Source organism: Oryzias latipes, chromosome 8, assembly GCF_053564925.1.
Source record: "Oryzias latipes strain Hd-rR chromosome 8, Olatipes_Hd-rR_3.1".
NCBI classification, from domain to species: domain Eukaryota; kingdom Metazoa; phylum Chordata; class Actinopteri; order Beloniformes; family Adrianichthyidae; genus Oryzias; species Oryzias latipes.
Window position 1 is genome coordinate 16,533,305 of NC_136244.1, and position 19,055 is coordinate 16,552,359.

A 19,055-nucleotide genomic window follows, 5' to 3' on the forward strand; every position below is an offset into this window, starting at 1 on the left:
CCAGTGTTTACATTTTACGCTGGGCAGTAATGATAGCCATGAGACCATGGACCACACCACGACCCTATACACCTTCCTCTCTCCCACCGCCCCCACCACATTTCACTGCTAACCCCAAGCTGTTTTCACAGGAGCCAAATACCTTAAATATATAATTAGCAGGGTCATTTGTACAAAGGGGGCCCTGGCAAAGTCATGAGCAGAACTGTGTTAGAGTTAGAGTGTGTGTGGGGGGCAGAGAGAGGCTGATGAAGGAGGAAAAAAAAGACGGGGGGGGGGGGGGGGGGGGATATGAAGACATGAGTGAGCGGCAAACAACAAAGACCAGCATATGCGGCTGTGGCCTCAAACAAACCCTGCCGCCGCCTTGCTCAAAGGCCATCTCTGCCTTTCCTCAAAACCCAGAGGCCACAGTCTGGGGCAGGGAGGAGAAACATAAGAGGGGGACAGGAAGGAGGCATGAAGTTAAAGAGATCTGTACTCTGGGAAGGAAATAGTCAAAGGTAATTATGAGGAGTTTTCTGTCAATCAAACCAAGTTCTGTCAATCAAATTACCAACAGGCAATGAACATGGAAACTCAATATTTTCGCTAGAATGGGCACATTTTACATTTACATTCATTGTAAAATCTCACTTTTCTGCATGCCAATGGTGTATGGTTAACCTACGGGCACCGTCGCACTCATGTGCACTCTATGCACACGCTGCACACATACTTAATCACACGCAAACATAAAGCCCATTCAGGAGCCCTCTTAACACCTTACCTGCCCCCTGGTGCCCCTCTGGCATTGTTTATAAAAGCACGTCCACTTAAGCGCTGACCTGTCTGGCCTTTCTTGCTGTGGTGCCGATTACCCACATCCTGAGTCCACTCCATTCCCTCTTTTCTGCCCCCCACCCCCCACCAGCCTTTGGACTCTCACTCCTCGGGATATTCCCAATCCTCCTCCCGTTTTCCCCACCGTGACATATTGTTTTTCTTTCCCCGCACTGTGAATGCACTGCACTCACCATTCTAAACCTCCAGTTCAACCCTCCCCACATCTCTGTGAATAAAGCTGTGCAGGTCAGATAAAAACAATAAAATCAATCAAGCCACTGCTCTTCCTTTTATCTTTACTTTATTGACTTTATCCTCTGTTCCACTGGCTGGCCCAGTCGCTGTTTCTCTGATCCTTTCTTTCTTTTATGTTTTGCCTTTCTTTATCTGACTCCCTATTGAGGTAATAAGCTGGGTGTACGGCTGGGAAGTGCAAAGGAGAAGGACTTTCATGTCCCTCAGCCCTGGGATTAGAGTGAGCTCGGGCAAAAGCAATAAAGCCCCCAGAACGCGCCGTCTGCTGCTGGTAGATCCTGGAATAAAGCCCAGCTCCTGCTTGGCCCACAAGCCTGAGAAAGCTCACATTTCCTGTGTACACCACCCTCACATCCAGCTTCCGTTTTGCCTGCATCAAGACATGGCAGCTCCACATGTTCTCGTCTACAAAATGAGTACATCTGTCACTTATTTCAAACACTTTAAATTACCCTTAACTTGCTTATAAGTTGACAGTTTTTTGTGTGCATAATGTGTTAAGTTTTTATGTTGAATGACTAATAACTTTATTTAAATGTTAAACTTCTCAATCATTTTTATATAGAACTCAAGATTTACTCAAGATAAAGAATTTTAGAGTGGAGTTTTTTTTATTGTGAATTAGAATTGTTTCTGTTTCTTCAATCAAAGGGAAGTATTTGGCTCCATGTGTGGTCCCTTGTTTCCTGAGAGCACTACAGTAGTGAAACATCACTGCTTCAGATAAAGCAGAAGTGGTTAGTTTGCTCATGGTCAGCTGTGTGTTGTTGTGTCCACAGATGATCAGACATTGATACAACTGTGACTCAGTCAGGCATTTCTCGCTTGTCTTTCGGTTCACTGTGACTCATTCATTGCTCTGTAAGTCCGACTAACCCCAGACGACTTCTCATTGCAAAACAGGGTGGGAGAAAACTGTTGTTTTGGCCCAGATTGCACATTTATCACTGCTAAAAGAACTAGCAGGAAAGTACTTGTTTGTTCCGCTGGAGTGCAGGGTCAGGTCAGCACTGTAATGTTTTCAGACCACCTCAGCGCACATCATCATCTGTGCTGATTGTACGCGGCTGCATAGACATCCCTCCACGGGGTGGAGTGATTTGTTCTCCTGTCAACTGGGAAGTTAAGCCTAACTAAACAATGAGCCCATTCATGAACTCGTCCATTTACTTTGCTCACTCATTCACTCTTTAAGATGGACTTTGCTCTTTGCCAGAACAACATATGGGCTTATGAAGGCTATGAAGCTATGAAGCAAAGCGGCGGCCAGCTTCCTTATCAGCACCAACGATGCATAAAACGACCTGCCTTTATGAGCAGAGAGGCTGTGTCTGTTTTTGTGGGGATTTTGTTTGTCCGAAACAGATTCACACTGCAAATAGAATAAATGTAGAATATTTATGCTTGTTTGGAATAAATCTGTTAAGTTTTGCTTCTTAAGACTATTACTTTAAACCTTGTTAGCATTTCCAGTTTGTATGGAGATGAGCAGAAAAGGTAAAATACAGGTTAAACCCAAAACATTTAGAAACAAGCTTTAGAATTTCTAAAGATTGGCTCCAGATTTCTATACTTTTATGACAAATTAATGTCACCGCAAATAAAACATAAATGCTTTTATGATTTGGTTGCCTAATATGAAAAATGAATTGTGCCATAAAGACACTTAAACCACTGCAGCATATGCCAAATTACTCAGCCACTGGCTGTTAAGATTCCTGTCTGAGCTGCTTTATCCCTTTATCCTTCTTTCTTTTTTCACAGCTGATGTAAACAAGCTAACAAACACTGGCAGCCATGACTTCTTTGTCCATTTTTCCGACTTTTCTTTTTCTTCATTGATGAAATTTTGTCATTCAACCACAACAAAGACAAATAACATATATGGATATAAGTATGCATAATATATTTCATTAAAAAAAATAAAGCATCTTCCTGTACTGACTTTCACATCCCCTCCTTGCACACACATATTCAAACCATATGCAAAAGTTCAATCAGATATACTGCAATATAATACGAAACATGGTTTTGAAAGAGAAAAACTAAAAAAACATTGACACTGAGATTGTGATACTGAAGAATACAAAGAACCATACCACACAGACAACTTGCATTTCTGTGAGATCATAAAAAAAACTTTTTCTGCCTTTTCTTAACTATTGAAAGAGACAGAAAAAATTGTCCACACGTATAAATAGTTTGTAAGTAGCGACGCGTCCTCGGTTTTTAAATTTAAACTGTACATAGCAGGTGAGCAAAGTCACAGAGGTTCTTGGAAAAAAAAAAAAAGGATTTGCTTCTATTCAGAGCAAATCTCCAACACCCATCTGCTGTCTGTCACTCATTCTTTTTGCATTATTGTTCCAAAACCTGTCTCTTATTTTACTTCTTCTTGGGTGTGGGAGACACATTTAAACTACGGAGGGCCCTCATGATGAGTTGGTGAGCTGGATTCCCATCAAAGCCTGATCCAATATCTGTTTTTGTCCAAAGTCTGCTGAAAAAGTTGAGTCCAAATCCCTTTCATCGTCTCCCATCGGGATCATTCTGTCCTGTTCGAGCTGCACCTTCTTCTCTGTCGGTGGAACAGTTCAGCTGGCGGGGTATGGGGCAGAGTTCTTCCTGTTTTAAGCACCTTTGGCATCTTTCTGGGTTTAGCCTGTTGTCTCTTTTTCAGCCACTTTATTGAAAAGTCTTTAGCAAAGATCGCATGGCGATGGGGAAGAGGACAGAGCAGGTGTCCTGTTGGTGGCATCCTCTTTTTTTTAATGTCCCTTCCAAGGAGAAGTGCCTTGCTCTGACCGGTCTCACCTCACATCCACTGAGAAAAGGAGAGGGAAGATGAAAATGAGTGACAAGGCAACTAAAAAACGCTTTTTGGATCAGAAGATATTTCCTTAATTACTTCATGCATTTTATTAACAAGATTGCCTGATTGACAAATGAGGGGGGTCATCAATTTTTTTTCTTTTATGGTTTAACACTGAGACCTTTGTTTTTCTCTGTTTTGGGAGCGTGCAAGAACAGAAACACCAAAAATGTCCTCTATTTGAGACAGTGATGACAAGGTGGGAACATCAAAAACAACAAACACATAAGAAAAAGATGTGTCTTTTCAAGAAACTGCACAAACTGTGGTTTTACAGCACAATGCAACAGAAAGAGGTGCAAAAAAAAGCCCCCAAACACACTGAAGCATGACACAAAGAGCAAATATGGGAAGTGAGTGTGCTCAGCAGACCACAAGTTCAACATGCAGCTTTGGGGACAATGCTCATCAGCCCTCCTCACACTGATTGGTTGTGTGATGTGACTGGTGACAGTGATTGGCAGGCCCTCGTTGTGCCCTGATTGAGCTGGTGAAACACCAAAACGTGAGACGTCAGCACACGAGTCCTACCTGTTCCTTTCTCGGCCTTCCAGTAGATTTTTGGGTAATGAGATCAACTTTATTATGTCACCAATAAGTCCTTGCTGGGTCTTAGCATTTTAGGTTTCCTTTTTTTACCTTTAGCCCTACGATGGCCTGAAAATACAGTTGAGAAGGGGGGATAGGCAGGAGGATTAAAAGCAAAAAGCAGGGTTTTTGAGACAAAAAAGCACAACAGCCTTGAGATTGAAAAGTGCAAAGATATAACTATGAATTCTTTGCATGCCTTGTCAGCGAACACATTACAGCACTTATCTACTCCCAAGGAAAGAAAAGCTTCAGGAAATGGCAGTTACTTGCAGTCATGCCAAGCAGCCTTTGAACACACATTTGCACAAACTGTCCCATATGAAGCACAAGCAGGAAGCTTTTGAGCTTTGCTGCAGGTGGACGTGTCTGCTCAGTGATTATCAAGTCAGTCAACGCAAAGCCAGGGAGAGGCGCACATAAGAAAAGGGAGCAGGTTTCAGCTACAAAACTCTGCAGAAACTCTGCAATAAGCGTCACATTTACCTGTGTCTGCATCTGAGTGCTCTAATACATGATGCTGCGACGTGCACACACACTCCAGGTGGTCTTCTAACCGCACAAAGACTTCTTTCAGCTTAGGTTTCCTCCTGATGTATTCCACCTTGGCTACCTAAAGAGAGAAATATTTAAAAGGATTAATAACAATCTTTAATATGTTCAGTTCTCTTTGAAGCCATCAGTTCTTTGTCACCAATGTCAAAACTATAGACTTTTATTCCTGCTCCATAGGAGTTTAAGGAACTCTGATCATGTCTTGATCTATTGCAAAAGTGTTCCCAGTGGTCTTTTAATGATGATTATGCTGTTTTAGGCTAAATACAAAAAACGTGTGTCGTTATTGAGGACATAGTTTTTGCAGAGCAGCAGTTGTTCATTAGAAATTTCACCTTTTTGAGTTGTTGATGGCACTGTTAATGTAAGCCTGCCCTCATTTCCCCTCATCCCTTTGTTTCCACTCTCTCAACAAAAATGGCGAACACTATTGGAGCTATCCAGCTATACAGTTTTGAGCCAGATACCAGCTCAGACAATGAAAACATAGACAAACATGGATGTATTTGTCTGCAAGTGGATGCATCAGAATGGAGCAGAGCAGGGAGCTTGTGGCTTGCTATTATAGGTTCTACGTCACAGAGGCTAATTCCATTTACATTATTTTTCATCTGCTACTGATTCACAACAATTTTAATTAAAAATTAAAATAGCAATTTTTAGTTAAATTGTTTTATATATGTCCTCCACCATGAAAAATGCAACAAGAACATGTTAAAAACACAATTTTCATTTTTAAAACATCAGTAAAGAAAGGATGGAGGGCATGGTTGGGGGGTGGGGGTGGGGTTCTACTGTGGGAATATTAAATCTGGCAGCACATAGGAAACTGGGAGATCCCCCAGCACCATGACTGAAGCATCCACATCCAAACAGACACCCACCTAAACTCATTTGTCTTGTCCTAACATGTTAGTTTAAAGCCATGTTCTTACATGGATACCTTTTGTATTGCATAGCATGCAAAAAAGAAGTACAGATCCTCTGGTCTGTTTAGGACAGGAAAAGCTCAGACAGCAACATTTACAACCTAATAAAGACTAAGAGCTAGACAAGAATTCCTGGGACTCCAGGTAACACCCTGTCAGGACCTTTCCTTCCCACGTGGAAGCTGGAAACTCTCAGTCCTAACTGGAGGTTATGCATATGTCAACATTTGAGGATGAGCTTAGATAAAAGCTAAATAGAAGTTAAAAAAGGGTGGCTGCATGCTTTCGGTTCTCGGAGGAGAGCAGGTAACATCCCAGCCCAAGACTGATGAGCCCCAAGCAACAGGAAGCATTATTCCTCTCTCAATAAATCTGCTGCACGAGAAATTATATTAGCCAACAAACTTCAGTAATTATTGGTGTTATGAAAGCACTGTTCTGCAGTGGGCAAATACAAATGAGAAGCAGAGAGATTAGGGCTTTAACAGTAGCTGGAGGCTGATCTGGTGTAGCTGGAAATGAGGAAGAAGTAGGGAAACACCAGCTTGAGAAGCCACTCCTTTGCAACAGTTTCTAACCATGGAAGGAAAAGAAAGAAGAAAAAAAAGGGAGTGAAAAGAGGATAAGTAAGCAGGAGAGGTATGTGGTGAGCAAACAGATGACAAAGGGTGTCTGGCTTATTGGTGGTGTGTTTGCTGTTACCGAGCCCTGAAAGAGAAGGAGAGCGGGTGAAAGGCCAGAGTGAGAAGAGCGGCGAGTAGGAAGGTGAACCAGCGCTCTCATTAGAGAACGCAAGGGTGTATGTGTCTGTTTGTGTGTGTGTGTGTGCGTGCGTGCGTGTGTGGGTGTGCATGTGTGTGTGTGAACAAATAGATGGGTTTTTTTGGAGGAGGGGGTATTTAAAGAGGGAAAAGACAGACTAATTACGGCTCAAATGAGATGACGTTCATGTGTAATATATTACTGTCTAGTTTTTGACCCAATACCTGTAGAATGTAATAGAACAACAGGAAGCATGGATATGTTATCAATAGTGCATTATCTGATGAACACAAGGACAAACAATTTCTAGAAAAATGCTGATTCGTGTTTAATCGCATTATCTCGCTGAAAAATGGGGGAAGAAGAAGAGATGAAAGAAGCAGCTGCCTAAGTGAGTGGCTCTGCTGCCACTGGTTACAGGGACGTCTGTGCTGAGGGGGCTTTAGACCAATAGGAAGCAGAAAGCCCCATCTGATGCTCCTGATGACCAATGCAGAAGCAACCAAACAGCTATTTACAGAAGGTTGGAGCAACACTCTCCCACGATTTAAAAGCATGCCTGCTTACCCCTCAAGCACCAGGGCTCAAAACCCTTCCCTACAAAGTTTACAATCATGCACACAGGTTTGTTTATATAATCTTATTTCCCTCTAATGGCTTTTTTTCTTTAAAAAAAGTCTATGCTAGAAGAAAATAAATTAGTTGCTTTTCTATGTCTCAGTTTGCCACTTCCACTCCAGCTCAGTGTCACTTAATTCCCACATCAAACATAGATCAGAAACAGTGGACAGAGGCCCTGCACTCTCTTGCATAAATCAAATGACTGTAGACTCCCTGGAAGGACTGGGCCATGTGAAAAAAGTTCCCTGAGTGGCTGAGATCCAGAGGTTTTAAGGGTGAGACGTAAGGCTCTGGGAATTACACCCCCTCGGTTACTCCTGTGTCACCACAACCCTCCCAGTGAAGCTCATTGTCCCACTCAGACTAATTGGGAATACCCTAAGCAGAGAAAACAGATGAGAGCCCATCAGAGGGGAAAGCTTTTCTCCAGCCCTCCAAGAACAACACAGCAGGGATGTGGATGTGCACTGCAGGCCATGGCAAACTGGAACAGTGACAGAGGCAAGCAAAAATAAATAAAGTCTATGTATGTGTTTGCAGAATGGAAACAGGCATGGTAGGGTTACAATCCTCTGGTCAATGGGGGCATTAGTCTACAGAGGCGGTCAGTGTTTGCAGCCCAGAAAAAAGAAGAGGTTTGTTTGTACACCTGTCCCTGGAAATTAGAGGAAAAATATAAGAGAACCAGAAAAGACTGAAGATCCTGGGACAGCATGCTGCCCCACTCACTGAGGTTAACTTAGGGAGTTTTAGAAGAAGGAAACTGTATTTATCTTCAAAAATAAATAAATAAACGCCCCAAAACTCATGTCGCATCTTTAAAATGCATTTCTTCCATTTAATATTTTCTCTGAATAATAAAAGATTTAAAGACAAACTTAACATCTAAACACTAACATGTAGAAAAAAATTCTGGTAAAATTTGACAATTTTTGATAAAAGAAAAAGCAAGTAAAAAGAGACTGAACAGCTATAACAGACAATCAGACCCTACTACCAAGGGGGTCCACAGAAAAGGAGGATGACGTCACTGGGAGAAGAAGGGGTTGAGTGAAAAGGTGAAATATGATTTTAAAAAGCTGCTTTTTTCGCTGGAGATGATGCATTCCAGCTTGTGCAGCGGTAGCCAAGCTCTCAGGCTCCTGACTTTGTCGAGACACTCCCAGGGTCTGTGACCTGCCCCACATGCACACACAGCTATACACACAAACTCCCTCACCCTTCCTCATCTCAAGTTGAGTGAATCAAAGGGAAAATAATTCACAGCTGTAAAAGACTTCAAACGGGGGAGGCCCCTCATTCCTCTCTGAAGCCCCCACCCTGCCGCACCCAGTCCTTCCAATGATCATAAATCATTCTCACTGTATCGCAGCTTTTTATTTATGAAACACCCCGTAAGTCCAAATCCTGCACAACCACGCTAGCGCTTAGCCCAGAACGGGGTCTGTAGAGGTAACTGTCGATGTGTATGTTTGTGCACAGGGGATGGGATTGGGAGCGGTGCTGAGAGATGTGGGGACCCCGACACTCAGTGGCTCGCCTGTTTCCGCCTGGCCTCGGTCAGCCTCCGCTTTGATCCAGCAGCCATCAACACTTCATTACTCCGCCGCCCGTCTCCCCTTGACTGCAGCTTCACACAAATGGCCTCATAGGGTCTCCCAGTGTGAAGCGCTTACTCTCTCCCAACGCTCAGCTTGGGATGACATACATGTGTGCTGATGACCCACAGTGACCTCTGCAAAGTACTCACTTCATCGACGATTGAGTGGGAGCTATTAAACAAAAAGGAAATTACAGACATGGCTAAACAGCAACAGTAATGTGTCAAATTACTGCATTGAAACCATGTTGGTAGTTGATTCTCATGTTCCTCTGCTATTTTAACACATGTGGTCTCCAAGCCCTCAGTCCCATTATGAAAATAATTTAACAGCTACAGTAAATTAGGCCTAAAGCAAGAATTTAGAGAATGAAAGAAAGTTTTTGAACCAATCTATAGTGCTTGCAAGCCTGCATGTGTGCTAAGTCACATGCAATAAATGAAAAACGACGGGGTGTAATAGAATTCAGTCCGATGCAAGTCCAAAGAGGATGAGTGACAGGTTCACACTTTGCCAGCATCATTCCTCGCTGCTCTCCCTAGCCCTTGAGAAGAACATGCAGTTATCCAAACTTGCTCAGATGCTAAACAAGAACGCACAAAGACGAGGCAGAACAAGTAGGCAAAAGCCAAAATGTATTGGAAATTTCTCTTTATAGCCTCCACAGTGAAAATCCCTGGGAGAACAACTAAAACTAGTGGACACAGCTGTGGAGAATAGGTGACAAGATGAAGGAATTTCATGATCTCTAAGAAACATTGAAACAAAAGAAAATTATTTCTGAAAAAGTAAAAAAATATATATATTTTTTTGTCTTCTTTTTATCTAAACACGGAGGCAGCCTGACATGACAGGACATTGCACATCAATGCTTCACTTTGCTCTGTTTTAAAGTAAGGCATGCAAACACGGAACCAGCTATGCAACAAACACATGCACAAACTCACTTTTATGGGCAAACTATAGCAATAAATCAAAGGGGATTCCAAGAGAAAAAGTCTGAGAAGAACGAGAGGCAAAAGGAAGACAAAGAAAAAAATAAAGAATGGGACTTTAAGAGCTGCCCCTTTCCCTCCCCAGGCTGCTTCTATTTAAGGTTTCCTTTTTTATTACCCCACTACTGAACAGGACAGGCTTGTGCAAAACAGGGCATGCACAGACCCGGTCTGTTTTTTTGGATCCATGGATCCAAAAAAACTGCAGATGAGAATGGAAAACATACACACATCTTTGTAAAGATGCAAAGAAAACAAATGTGTTTTCTCCCCCATCCGTGGCTTGCAAAAGCAAAACAAGTCACGATAGGCACAAAGAGTTTTTGCCTTTCTAATAACTGCAGGATGGTGCGACCCCTTGTTCTAACAAAGAGGTCAGACAGAAGGCTAAAGCTGGCATGAGACAATGTTTCTTACACCCAGTGTGGTAAATATGCACTGACCGGGCTGATGACCTTTTCCGGGATCCAAATTCTTTGAGGCCACTTTAGCCAGCGGCTAAAACTACACAGAAAACCCCAACCCATCAAGTCTGTGTGCTGGTTTTGTCCTCAGCTTCATGTGGGGGGCATGAACAAAGTAGCACTGACTGGAGTATTCCAGGAATCAATCTGTATAGCATCTTGCATGCCGGCAGACTCCCTCCATCCCTCTTCACTGCCGATCAGACACAAAGCTCCTATTGATGATGGCGGACACCAAAAGTCTGGCAAACTTGTAGCTAGATGAGCTTGCATGCAGACAGACTGACACTGTTGTGTATCAAGGATTGACTGTCTTACTGCAGGATGAGTCAGCATTACTGATCATACCCCCTGTGTGCTGTTTGTTTGCCCTCTACAAAATGTTGAAGACATCGAAGAAAATCCAGTTTGGCCGAAAGGTGGGGGCATCAATTTACCAAAGACTGGCACATGTTTGATCACTCTGCCAGTCTATCGAGACAGAATCTTTCAAATCTGGCACACGATAAGGCAGAAAGCCCAGTGCCCGTGGCTGGGCAACATCACAAAGACTGCAGAGATAATTAAGTACAGATATAGACTCACTTAGGAAGACAAACACAGTCAAACTGTTCCTGGATATCCTGTTTATCCTCGGGTTGTCTCATACTCTTATAGAGCAGGCCTCATAACTCCAATACCTCCAAACAAAGGCTTCTACCAGCTGACAGTCTGCAGAATAAATATACTAGAAATACATCTTAAACTGCAGTCACCATGTCGGCTCTGATCCCTAACAGAGCAACATGTTTTCAGGGAAAAGGTGCCAAAGAGACTCTACGAACAGAGAACCCTTCTTCTGTTCTGCGCTCTTTCTTTGCCACTTTGTCTTCTCTGGGCACGCCAGAGCTCCCCAAACAAACGGCAGGCCAAACAAGCCAAGCGCTGAGCAGAATCCATGCAACAGCCAGTGACACATTCTCCAGACACAGGAGACGTTTTTCCTCCTCTCTGTCCCGCTCTGTTCCTACATGTCTTACCCTTGGCAGGAGCATCCCTTTTTGGGGTTGGTCCCTCAAGAGAAGCCCTGACTACAAGTGCCAAAAGACATCTTTCAGAGCCCACCCCCTCACCCCGTCCCTCCTGCCTCCATTCTCGCAGTCACCTTGGACTTCCATCAAACATGCAACAGAGTGAATAAGGAGGAGGGTGGAGATCTGCAAAGAAGAATGAGATAGAAATCGGATGGACGGAGGCACATTTGGTTTTCAAATCTTGGAAAGTTGATTTGGGGGAGGTGCCGGGCAGAGAGCAGAAAGCAGGCATGTGTTTCACTTACCTGGTGGAAAGTACTGAGAAAGGTGGTGTTTGGGGTGGATGTGACAGTCTTGTGTTGCACATTTAGTCAGAATCATTGACTGTATAACAGAACTGGACCGAGCGAGTGTGACGTCACCCACAGAAAATGGCTTTCTTCCAGCTTCAATGAAATAAAAGCAATTTAGTAACCATTTTTTCATGATACAAACATCGACTTGTTGGTGGCAGATGATGCCAGCAGTAAGCAGTGTAGCTTAGCAAGAACGGTTATTCTGACAAATAGAATGACTTGAGTAATCGCTGTTCATTTCTCAATTGAAGTCTATGCGATTTTGGCTTCTTGGAACCAGTAGGTACTTCCTATTTGGAATGCAAGGGGTCACTCAGTCCAGTCCTCTTAAATAGTCAATGGTCAGAACAAAGACAGCCCACCCTTGCCTCACCTTCACAGTACGGTGGTGCTTGCGGGATGGGTGGCAGCGCATGTTGCTGGTGTTGCAGCAGCCCGTGCAGCGTTTCACCTCCACACAGGGGGGCCATATCAGGAAGTTGGCAGAGGTCGGATCCACCTGGCTCCTGGGGATCTCATAGATCACAGTCCGTGTCTTACACACCGCCGGGACTGCTTCTTCGACTGTAAGAGGGACAAGACCCGTAAACACGTTTGGCCTGCATGTCGAAATTTGATGATACATTGTTGATGTAGGCTTGTAATCAGCTCCTTTCACCCACAACTGCTAACATTCCTTTCTCATTGTTTGAGCGCTTACTTGATGTGAGATCTGTGAATGACATCCAACTTTTCTAAAAAACTGTTAAAAATCTATTTTATCCAAAAGGCTTATCTCATTTCAGCTATGGAGAACTCAAGGAGTGCTCCATTGTTTGGAGTCAATGGCATTAAGACCTTCTGCAGCCAGGAGATCCAATAATCTGGAAGGCACTTCAAACTAACAGACTGAAAGACAACAATCAGTCTGCTAGATTATGTTGTGAAGATGTTATGCCCATCGTGCATAGAATGTAAGAGCTTTCACAGGCTGCTGCCAAAGTGCTACACTATATCATAATCTTATGATGTGGCACAGATATGGGAAATACCACCGGCCACTTCCCCTTGAGCTGCTAAGACAGACATGGAGGGCGCGCAGACAGTCTTAACACACACATTGCACATGCTATGATACTCCACGCCTCGATCAGATATCGTACCGCGTGGCGTTTTATGAAGAAATCTGACTGAGAGCCCAGGCGAGCTGCAACTTGAACCCTGAATGCCTGGAATTTCCACGCTCAAGGATATATTTCTCTCCTGATGCGTGCCTTAGATCTGCAAGCCTCAGGTCAATTAAAAGGCTTCTTGTCAGACGTCCCCGTCAACCTCATAGAGCCTGCTCTCTCATGCTCCCTTGATTGCCATAAATACTAGGTAGATGTCTTCATTAGGGTTCCTCTTATCCTCTAAAAAGTGGCATAAAAAAACCCACTAACTGTTAGTTTTGGATGACATTAGTGTAAAACGATCTGTTTCATCCTCTGGGAACTGTTAGGTTAGAAGTGTTTTGTCAGATATGCTACTTTCGGGGCATTTGCATGCTGCGCACGCCAGCTCGGGATGCTGTCAAATCGTGATGCAACCTCTGAGCGGTGGAAATCTTACCAATGCTCCTCTTGCGTCGGCTGTGGAGCTGCGAGCTCTTCAGGTCGTTGAAGTAACCGTGATGACGAGATAAGTTCTTATGGTGGTTGTGGTGTTTGTGGTACTTGTGCTCCTCAATAACATCGTTTCCCGTACCTCGTCGAAAGAGAAAAAGAAAGGCGCATTCTGATCATCCAATAGACACTTGACTGTGTTTCCACTCATCACAAAATGATTATCACTCTGATTTTTAAGATGAAACTCTTTTTTTGCTATGAACTGTGCAGCTGCTAACAAACTGAGTAAAACACTCCACGGTTCACAGGGTAAAGGGAGGAGGCAGCCTCACACAGCTCTTTGTGTAATTGCTAGATGTTTCCTAGCCACACTCACTGATTTGGCTGGACCGTCTTAGCTGGAATCAAGTTGCTAACTCATGTTGAGTCAGCATGGACTTTTTAAAAAACACTGTGCTCTCAAAAACACTGAGGACAAAAGTGGTCATCACAGGTGGTGCTCAGTTGCCATTATTCCTGCAGCTAATTAGCGGTTTCGTGTCACTCATCTGCTGAAAATGTTTGCTTTTCAGTCTTTTGGTGGCTTGGGAAAGTACATGTTTTGCAATGCTGCAAGGCTAACATCTTAAATCTCTCAAACTCCAGACCAATATAGCCAGTTCAGCTTTTTCCACAGTTCTGGTCATCTGATAAAGCATGCTTGTTTTGGTCCCCACCCAGAATAAAACGTGGATTACAGAAAAGTGCTGGAGCAGCTATAAAATGATAAAACCTGTCAGCATTTGTCCCTCAGAGTGTCTGAGACTGTTTGCAAAGTGGGTGGGTCTACCTGTCTGGAAGTAAAGAATGTCCATCCCTCCTGGCTAACACAACCAACAACTGTTCACTTTACATAAACATTCATTATCAAACAGAATTCCTCCTATTATCCTCCAAAACAAGCTAAAACCTAGAGTACACAAGCAAACCAAAGCATGAACACTGTCCACTCATCCAGCTGCTTTGTACTCCAACCAGAATCATCTAGAGGGATTTTCTCTATTTATACACAGTCCACCACAAGGATCGCCTATTTATTTGACTTTTGTTGCCTTCATTCCCCAGTTCTGACGAGCTTAATGGAGTCCCTCCAGTAAGAGTGGAGGGATTTTCCTCTCAACTTGATGTGCAGTCAGTCAGGCAGCTACTGACCCAGAACCAAAGGTTCACGGAAGGGAAGTGTTGCCTGCAGCTGAAGCTGGAAGTTGGGCAAGAGGCTGAGCGATCAGTCTGTCAGGCCGGTGCACTTAAAAAACACATGGACATACTGTACACTGACGTGACATATAGTACACAGTCAAACATGCTTCCACACTGCTGTCCACAGCTGTGTCAGGTATATTTCTTTAGCAAACATTTAGCTCACGAGCATAGCCACTCCTGCTGAGATTTATTTTATTTCTCCTTGGCTTAATGCATCCATCGCTTCAGAGGCGGCAGAGGGTGTAGCAACACCTGATAGGAGAATTTGAAGCAGAGTATAAAGAAGTCCTTTAAGGATGCTTCTGTCGTTTTTTTGCCTTTTACCCTTTTAAGAGAACAACATTAAATATAGAAAGCTCTGATTCATGGGGAAGAAATAGCTAGTTAAATAAGAAACAGCAGAGGAGTGGAGTGAGGGGATTGCTGTCCTCCTGGTTCCAGGTGACTAAGAGGTAATAACACGCCTGGAGCATTGAGACAAGAAAAAGAGGACAGGAGACAGTCTCTTGCCATGAATCAGGCTTTCATGACTGGCAAATTGCTCCCTCCATTAGCTGAGGGCCTCGACCCTCCCTTCCCTCCTCCTCATCTTTTTCTTAACTTCTCACAGAAAATCGGCTTGATTCTCAGCCTTCCTAAAGAGTTTTATTGTGCTGTGAAGTAGGATGCGAATGCAGATGAGTTGAACCCAAGGAGACAAAAATGTGCCTGCTTTTTTAAAAAACAAAGCAGGTTGTACAATAATTTGCTGCCAGTTTGAGTGGGAATAAAACTCGATATTTCTTTGACATCCTCCTCCGCCCTCCCCCCCCCCCCCCCCTGTCAAGAGTCAGGTTCCCTCTTCTGTCAAAGTCCGTCTCTGGAAGAGATAAGAGGAGGCAGCCAGGGGGCCAACTCAGAAGGGACTAAGTCAAAAGAAGAGGAGTACCTCATCTGGCCAGACAACCACCTGCAGACTTTGACGGGGTCACACCAACTGTCAGTCAGAGCCGAAGACACAGTCCTCGCGGAAAAAAAAGTCATGCAAGTCTGCACTAAAGACGGCGGCAAATGACAGACAATAACTGTATGCCCTCCAGGCTTGAATTTTACAGTTACCCTTCAAGAAACAAAGATCACTGACGGAACAAACACAGAAAAGGACACAACTTTTTTGCTGCCTTTTAGAAAGAAATTCCTGAAAGGTTTTTTCTTGCCAATTAGTTAGTGGCTGTTCAACCAAGGGTAAAGTTTTTGATTTGAAAACACCACAAAGGTAATTTTTTTCTACATTTGATGTGAAATACTCTGCCCTGTCAGCTTCCCTCCTACCTAAAGCTTTGAAAATCCCCATCTGGCTGGCGTCAAAAGTCTTGAAACGAGTTGACCGTGGGCCGGCAAGCTGACCCTCAGACAGATTTATGTCCTCATAATAATAATCGGGCTACTACTGTTTCCCTGCAAAACATTACTCTGCTTGTAGACAGGCATGTTAATTTAATTATTACAAAAAGCTCTTCCCATGCTTAAGGCACAAATCTGATCTGAACCAAACATAAAGTGAGATAATGTTGTTGGGGAGCACTGGCTGCTTTGAAATAACTCAAAAAATATGTAGAGCTCTTCATTAATGCTGCCCTGGGAGAAGCAAACATTTGTTTACACAAAATGAAAGATCATGCTTAGTGTCGCTTTGTTACATGGAAGTTTGGGGATTATTAATGAGCAGCTGGGTAAATTTCCTGTTAAAGTAAATGCAATAATTACCTATTTCCATCAACAAACCTTTGGGATTTGAAATACAGAAGAAGCCAATGTACACATAAACTCATGTGAAGAAAAAAAAACCTCCAGACAGAATCCCTGCACTTAAAAAAACATGAACAACTTTCCGGCAAGGAAATTACTCCACTTCCAGGGAAAAAAAATGTCTGACCGATGTGCACCTGTTAGGGTTCAACTCTGTGCATACAAGTTTTGAGTGGTTTTTACCATTTTGCTCAAAGATATGGTTGAATAAACTCACATATTTATTCTGTGGAAACTTTTTTTCCAAACTGCAGGAGGGAAAAAAAGGATCAAGAGGCAGAATTTACCTACGGAGTCAATCTCCAGTAGCCGCTGGAGGTCGCTAATGCTGTGGATTTCACTGTGGGACAGTCGATCTATCAGCTCCTGGGGGAACTTCGCTTCCTTCATGTTGGGGGTGGGGGGACAGAGGAGTGGGAGGAAAGAAATCAAACAAGACACGAGCGTTAGAGACGTGTTGGCTCAATGGGAAACGTTTTTGTAATTGTTTGACTGAATAAATAAAGGTTCAGACAAGCGCCAGGGGGAATCGGGATTGGACAACTGTGCGCAAAGCAGATCTGTTTTCATACATTCCTCTGGTCCAAGGAGAGAAAGTGGCGCAGAAGAAAATGCCAGATTGTGTAGTTTCTTTAAACAATAAATGTGTGCTGAAAAAAACAGTTTTGCACAAACTAAAAACTTTTCAATCCCCCGATAACTTGTTGGATATAAGTAATATAAAAAAGAGTGATCCAAAACAGTCTTTGAAGTTTCCTAGTTTCAGCCTGGGGGCGTCAGGTCGTGCGTACTGCGCGTCGCCACACTTTGCACTTGTTGCAGCCATTCGTGCAGCCTCAAAGAAAAAAAAAAGGGTGGTGGTGGGGGGGGGGGGGGGTGCTATTTTTAATCACCCAGAGCGGTTCCCCAGGACGCGCTTATGGCCCAACCAAAAAATGTTTGCAGTTGGCTCAGGCCGTGCACAGATTTGGAACAAAAGTACAAAAATAACTGCGTCTACGCGCGCCTGTGCGCGTGCAGTGCTGGCTCTTCAAAGCGCACTTGTCCTCGCTGGGATTTGAACTGATATGGTGCTTGTTTAGTCTGCTGTTAATGAAACGTTATATTACAGCAAATTTCCAATTCGTTTGTCCCTTCATCTCTGCTAAATTATTAATTGAAGGTTAATTTAGTTGGGAATCATCTCTAAATAATAAAACATCTTTTTGCGCTTTTTTTATTGAACAACTTAGTGCTGTCTACATGAGGTATGCGTGTTCCGTGGGACCTTTGCACCCTAACAGGAATAAAACTCACACCAAGACATGGGCCAGATAAACTACACGACCCCGCAGGCGGTAGACTTTACCTCAGCGGTGGCCAGCAGGTACGTCGTCCACAGCAGGAAGTACCAAAGTGCGGCTCTCATCTCCCTTCAAATCAAAGTTAACCCCAAAAGCGAAAAAGCTACTGATGTGTAGGAGCCCCAAAGTCGCTCCTGGCCCCAGAGGATCCACAACCATCCCCTCAGGGAGAGGAATGGGGAGGGGGGGGGTGGTCCGGGTTACTCAGTCAGACGTGGTGCTGCACTTGCTTCACAGTAACTGGGAGAGGTTGAGGGGGCTGCCAGTTAATTGCTGTTCACATCGGAGCTGCGTCTTCTCGAGCGAGTCCTGCGCTGCAGCTCCTCATAAATCCTCAAGCGCAACTGAGGCAATTCCAAGAAACGAGCCTGACGCGCATTGCACTTGTCCTTCACCTTAAAACAAAGCCTCAAACTTCAACACAACGCCAAGACAAAACACTCCTCTATTTGGAAAACATTTGAAAAACACCTATTACTATTTGGAAACTAAGAATTAAGTCCTTTATCAAATAATCCCAAAAGAGGCGCGCAGGAAAAGAGAAAAAGCCCTCCGAGTTGTGCTATCCAGAGTGCGTCTTGCAGAGGTCTATGCAGGTCCTTGGCTGCGTGGGACTCTGGAGTGAATGGTGTCAGAGAGCCTCTGAAGCGCTGGATATAGTGAGCCAGCAGCTCCGTGCCCGTTGCGCCTCCCCTCGCGTTTTGGTAATCGTGCATCTATTCAGCAGAGAGAGCTGGTTGGCTGCTTGTATGACTTAAGACTGCAAAAAGCACATCTTCCCTCCCCCTCCCACAAGACTTGTGAGAGAGAGTCCATTGAGGGATTTTTCAGTCACTGTGTGAGATGATGTAAAGAAAATGGTGAACAAATGATGAATCATTGGAAGGTTTTGGGATGAAAACAATGCATCTGAAATTGGCTCTTTTCGTTTATCTGCACATTAACTATACATTTTACCATTCATTTTAATCTTTCACAATTGTTTTGAGCACAGGTAGACTTTTAGGTGTAGGCTGCACTGACTGGTCAGAACTTGTCTGGAGGAAGCTGGAAGTTGTGTTTGTGATGCGCAGGAAGGTCTGGAAGTTAAGCCCAAAGGGTCTGATAAAGAGATACCTGCAGGAGCAGAAACACAGACACCTCAGCAGCCAGCAGGGAGCAACAGGTCAGCCGACCCGGTGGTCCTCCGTGTCCACTCAGCTGGATCCTGCAAGACAAGCTTTGGGGATTTGTGGTTAGAAACCTGCAGTAAAACAGAAG

At 43.8% G+C, this 19,055-nt stretch overlaps 1 protein-coding gene across 2 annotated transcripts; it reads right to left on the reverse strand.

Moving 5' to 3' along the window:
- Nucleotides 1–2,963: 2,963 nt before the first annotated feature.
- pdgfab (platelet-derived growth factor alpha polypeptide b) lies at nucleotides 2,964–18,517 on the reverse strand. 2 transcript variants are annotated; one of them, XR_909157.4, is made up of 7 exons: nucleotides 17,801–18,517; nucleotides 16,740–16,836; nucleotides 13,427–13,561; nucleotides 12,210–12,400; nucleotides 5,027–5,153; nucleotides 4,484–4,609; nucleotides 2,964–3,904 (listed from the first exon to the last, which is right to left on the reverse strand). XR_909157.4 is itself a non-coding variant. In XM_011478188.4 (6 exons), exons 1-6 carry the CDS (start codon nucleotides 17,858–17,860, stop codon nucleotides 3,891–3,893), a joined length of 624 nt encoding a protein of 207 aa, XP_011476490.1. In that variant the 5' UTR covers nucleotides 17,861–18,517; the 3' UTR covers nucleotides 2,964–3,890. The 2 variants fall into 2 exon arrangements, 1 of the variants encoding a protein (XP_011476490.1); XM_011478188.4 differs by lacking the exon at nucleotides 4,484–4,609.
- Nucleotides 18,518–19,055: the final 538 nt, after the last annotated feature.

What these genes read in the sequence shown, in the direction of transcription:
- pdgfab (XM_011478188.4), bottom strand. Translation starts at nt 17,860, where the DNA reads ATGAGAGCCGCACTTTGGTACTTCCTGCTGTGGACGACGTACCTGCTG. An exon ending in ACCTGCTGGCCACCGCTGAG is followed by an intron (nt 16,837 to 17,800) that starts GTAAAGTCTACC and finishes CCCAACATGAAG; the next exon opens with GAAGCGAAGTTCCCCCAGGA. An exon ending in ACTGGAGATTGACTCCGTAG is followed by an intron (nt 13,562 to 16,739) that starts GTAAATTCTGCC and finishes TCTTTCGACGAG; the next exon opens with GTACGGGAAACGATGTTATT.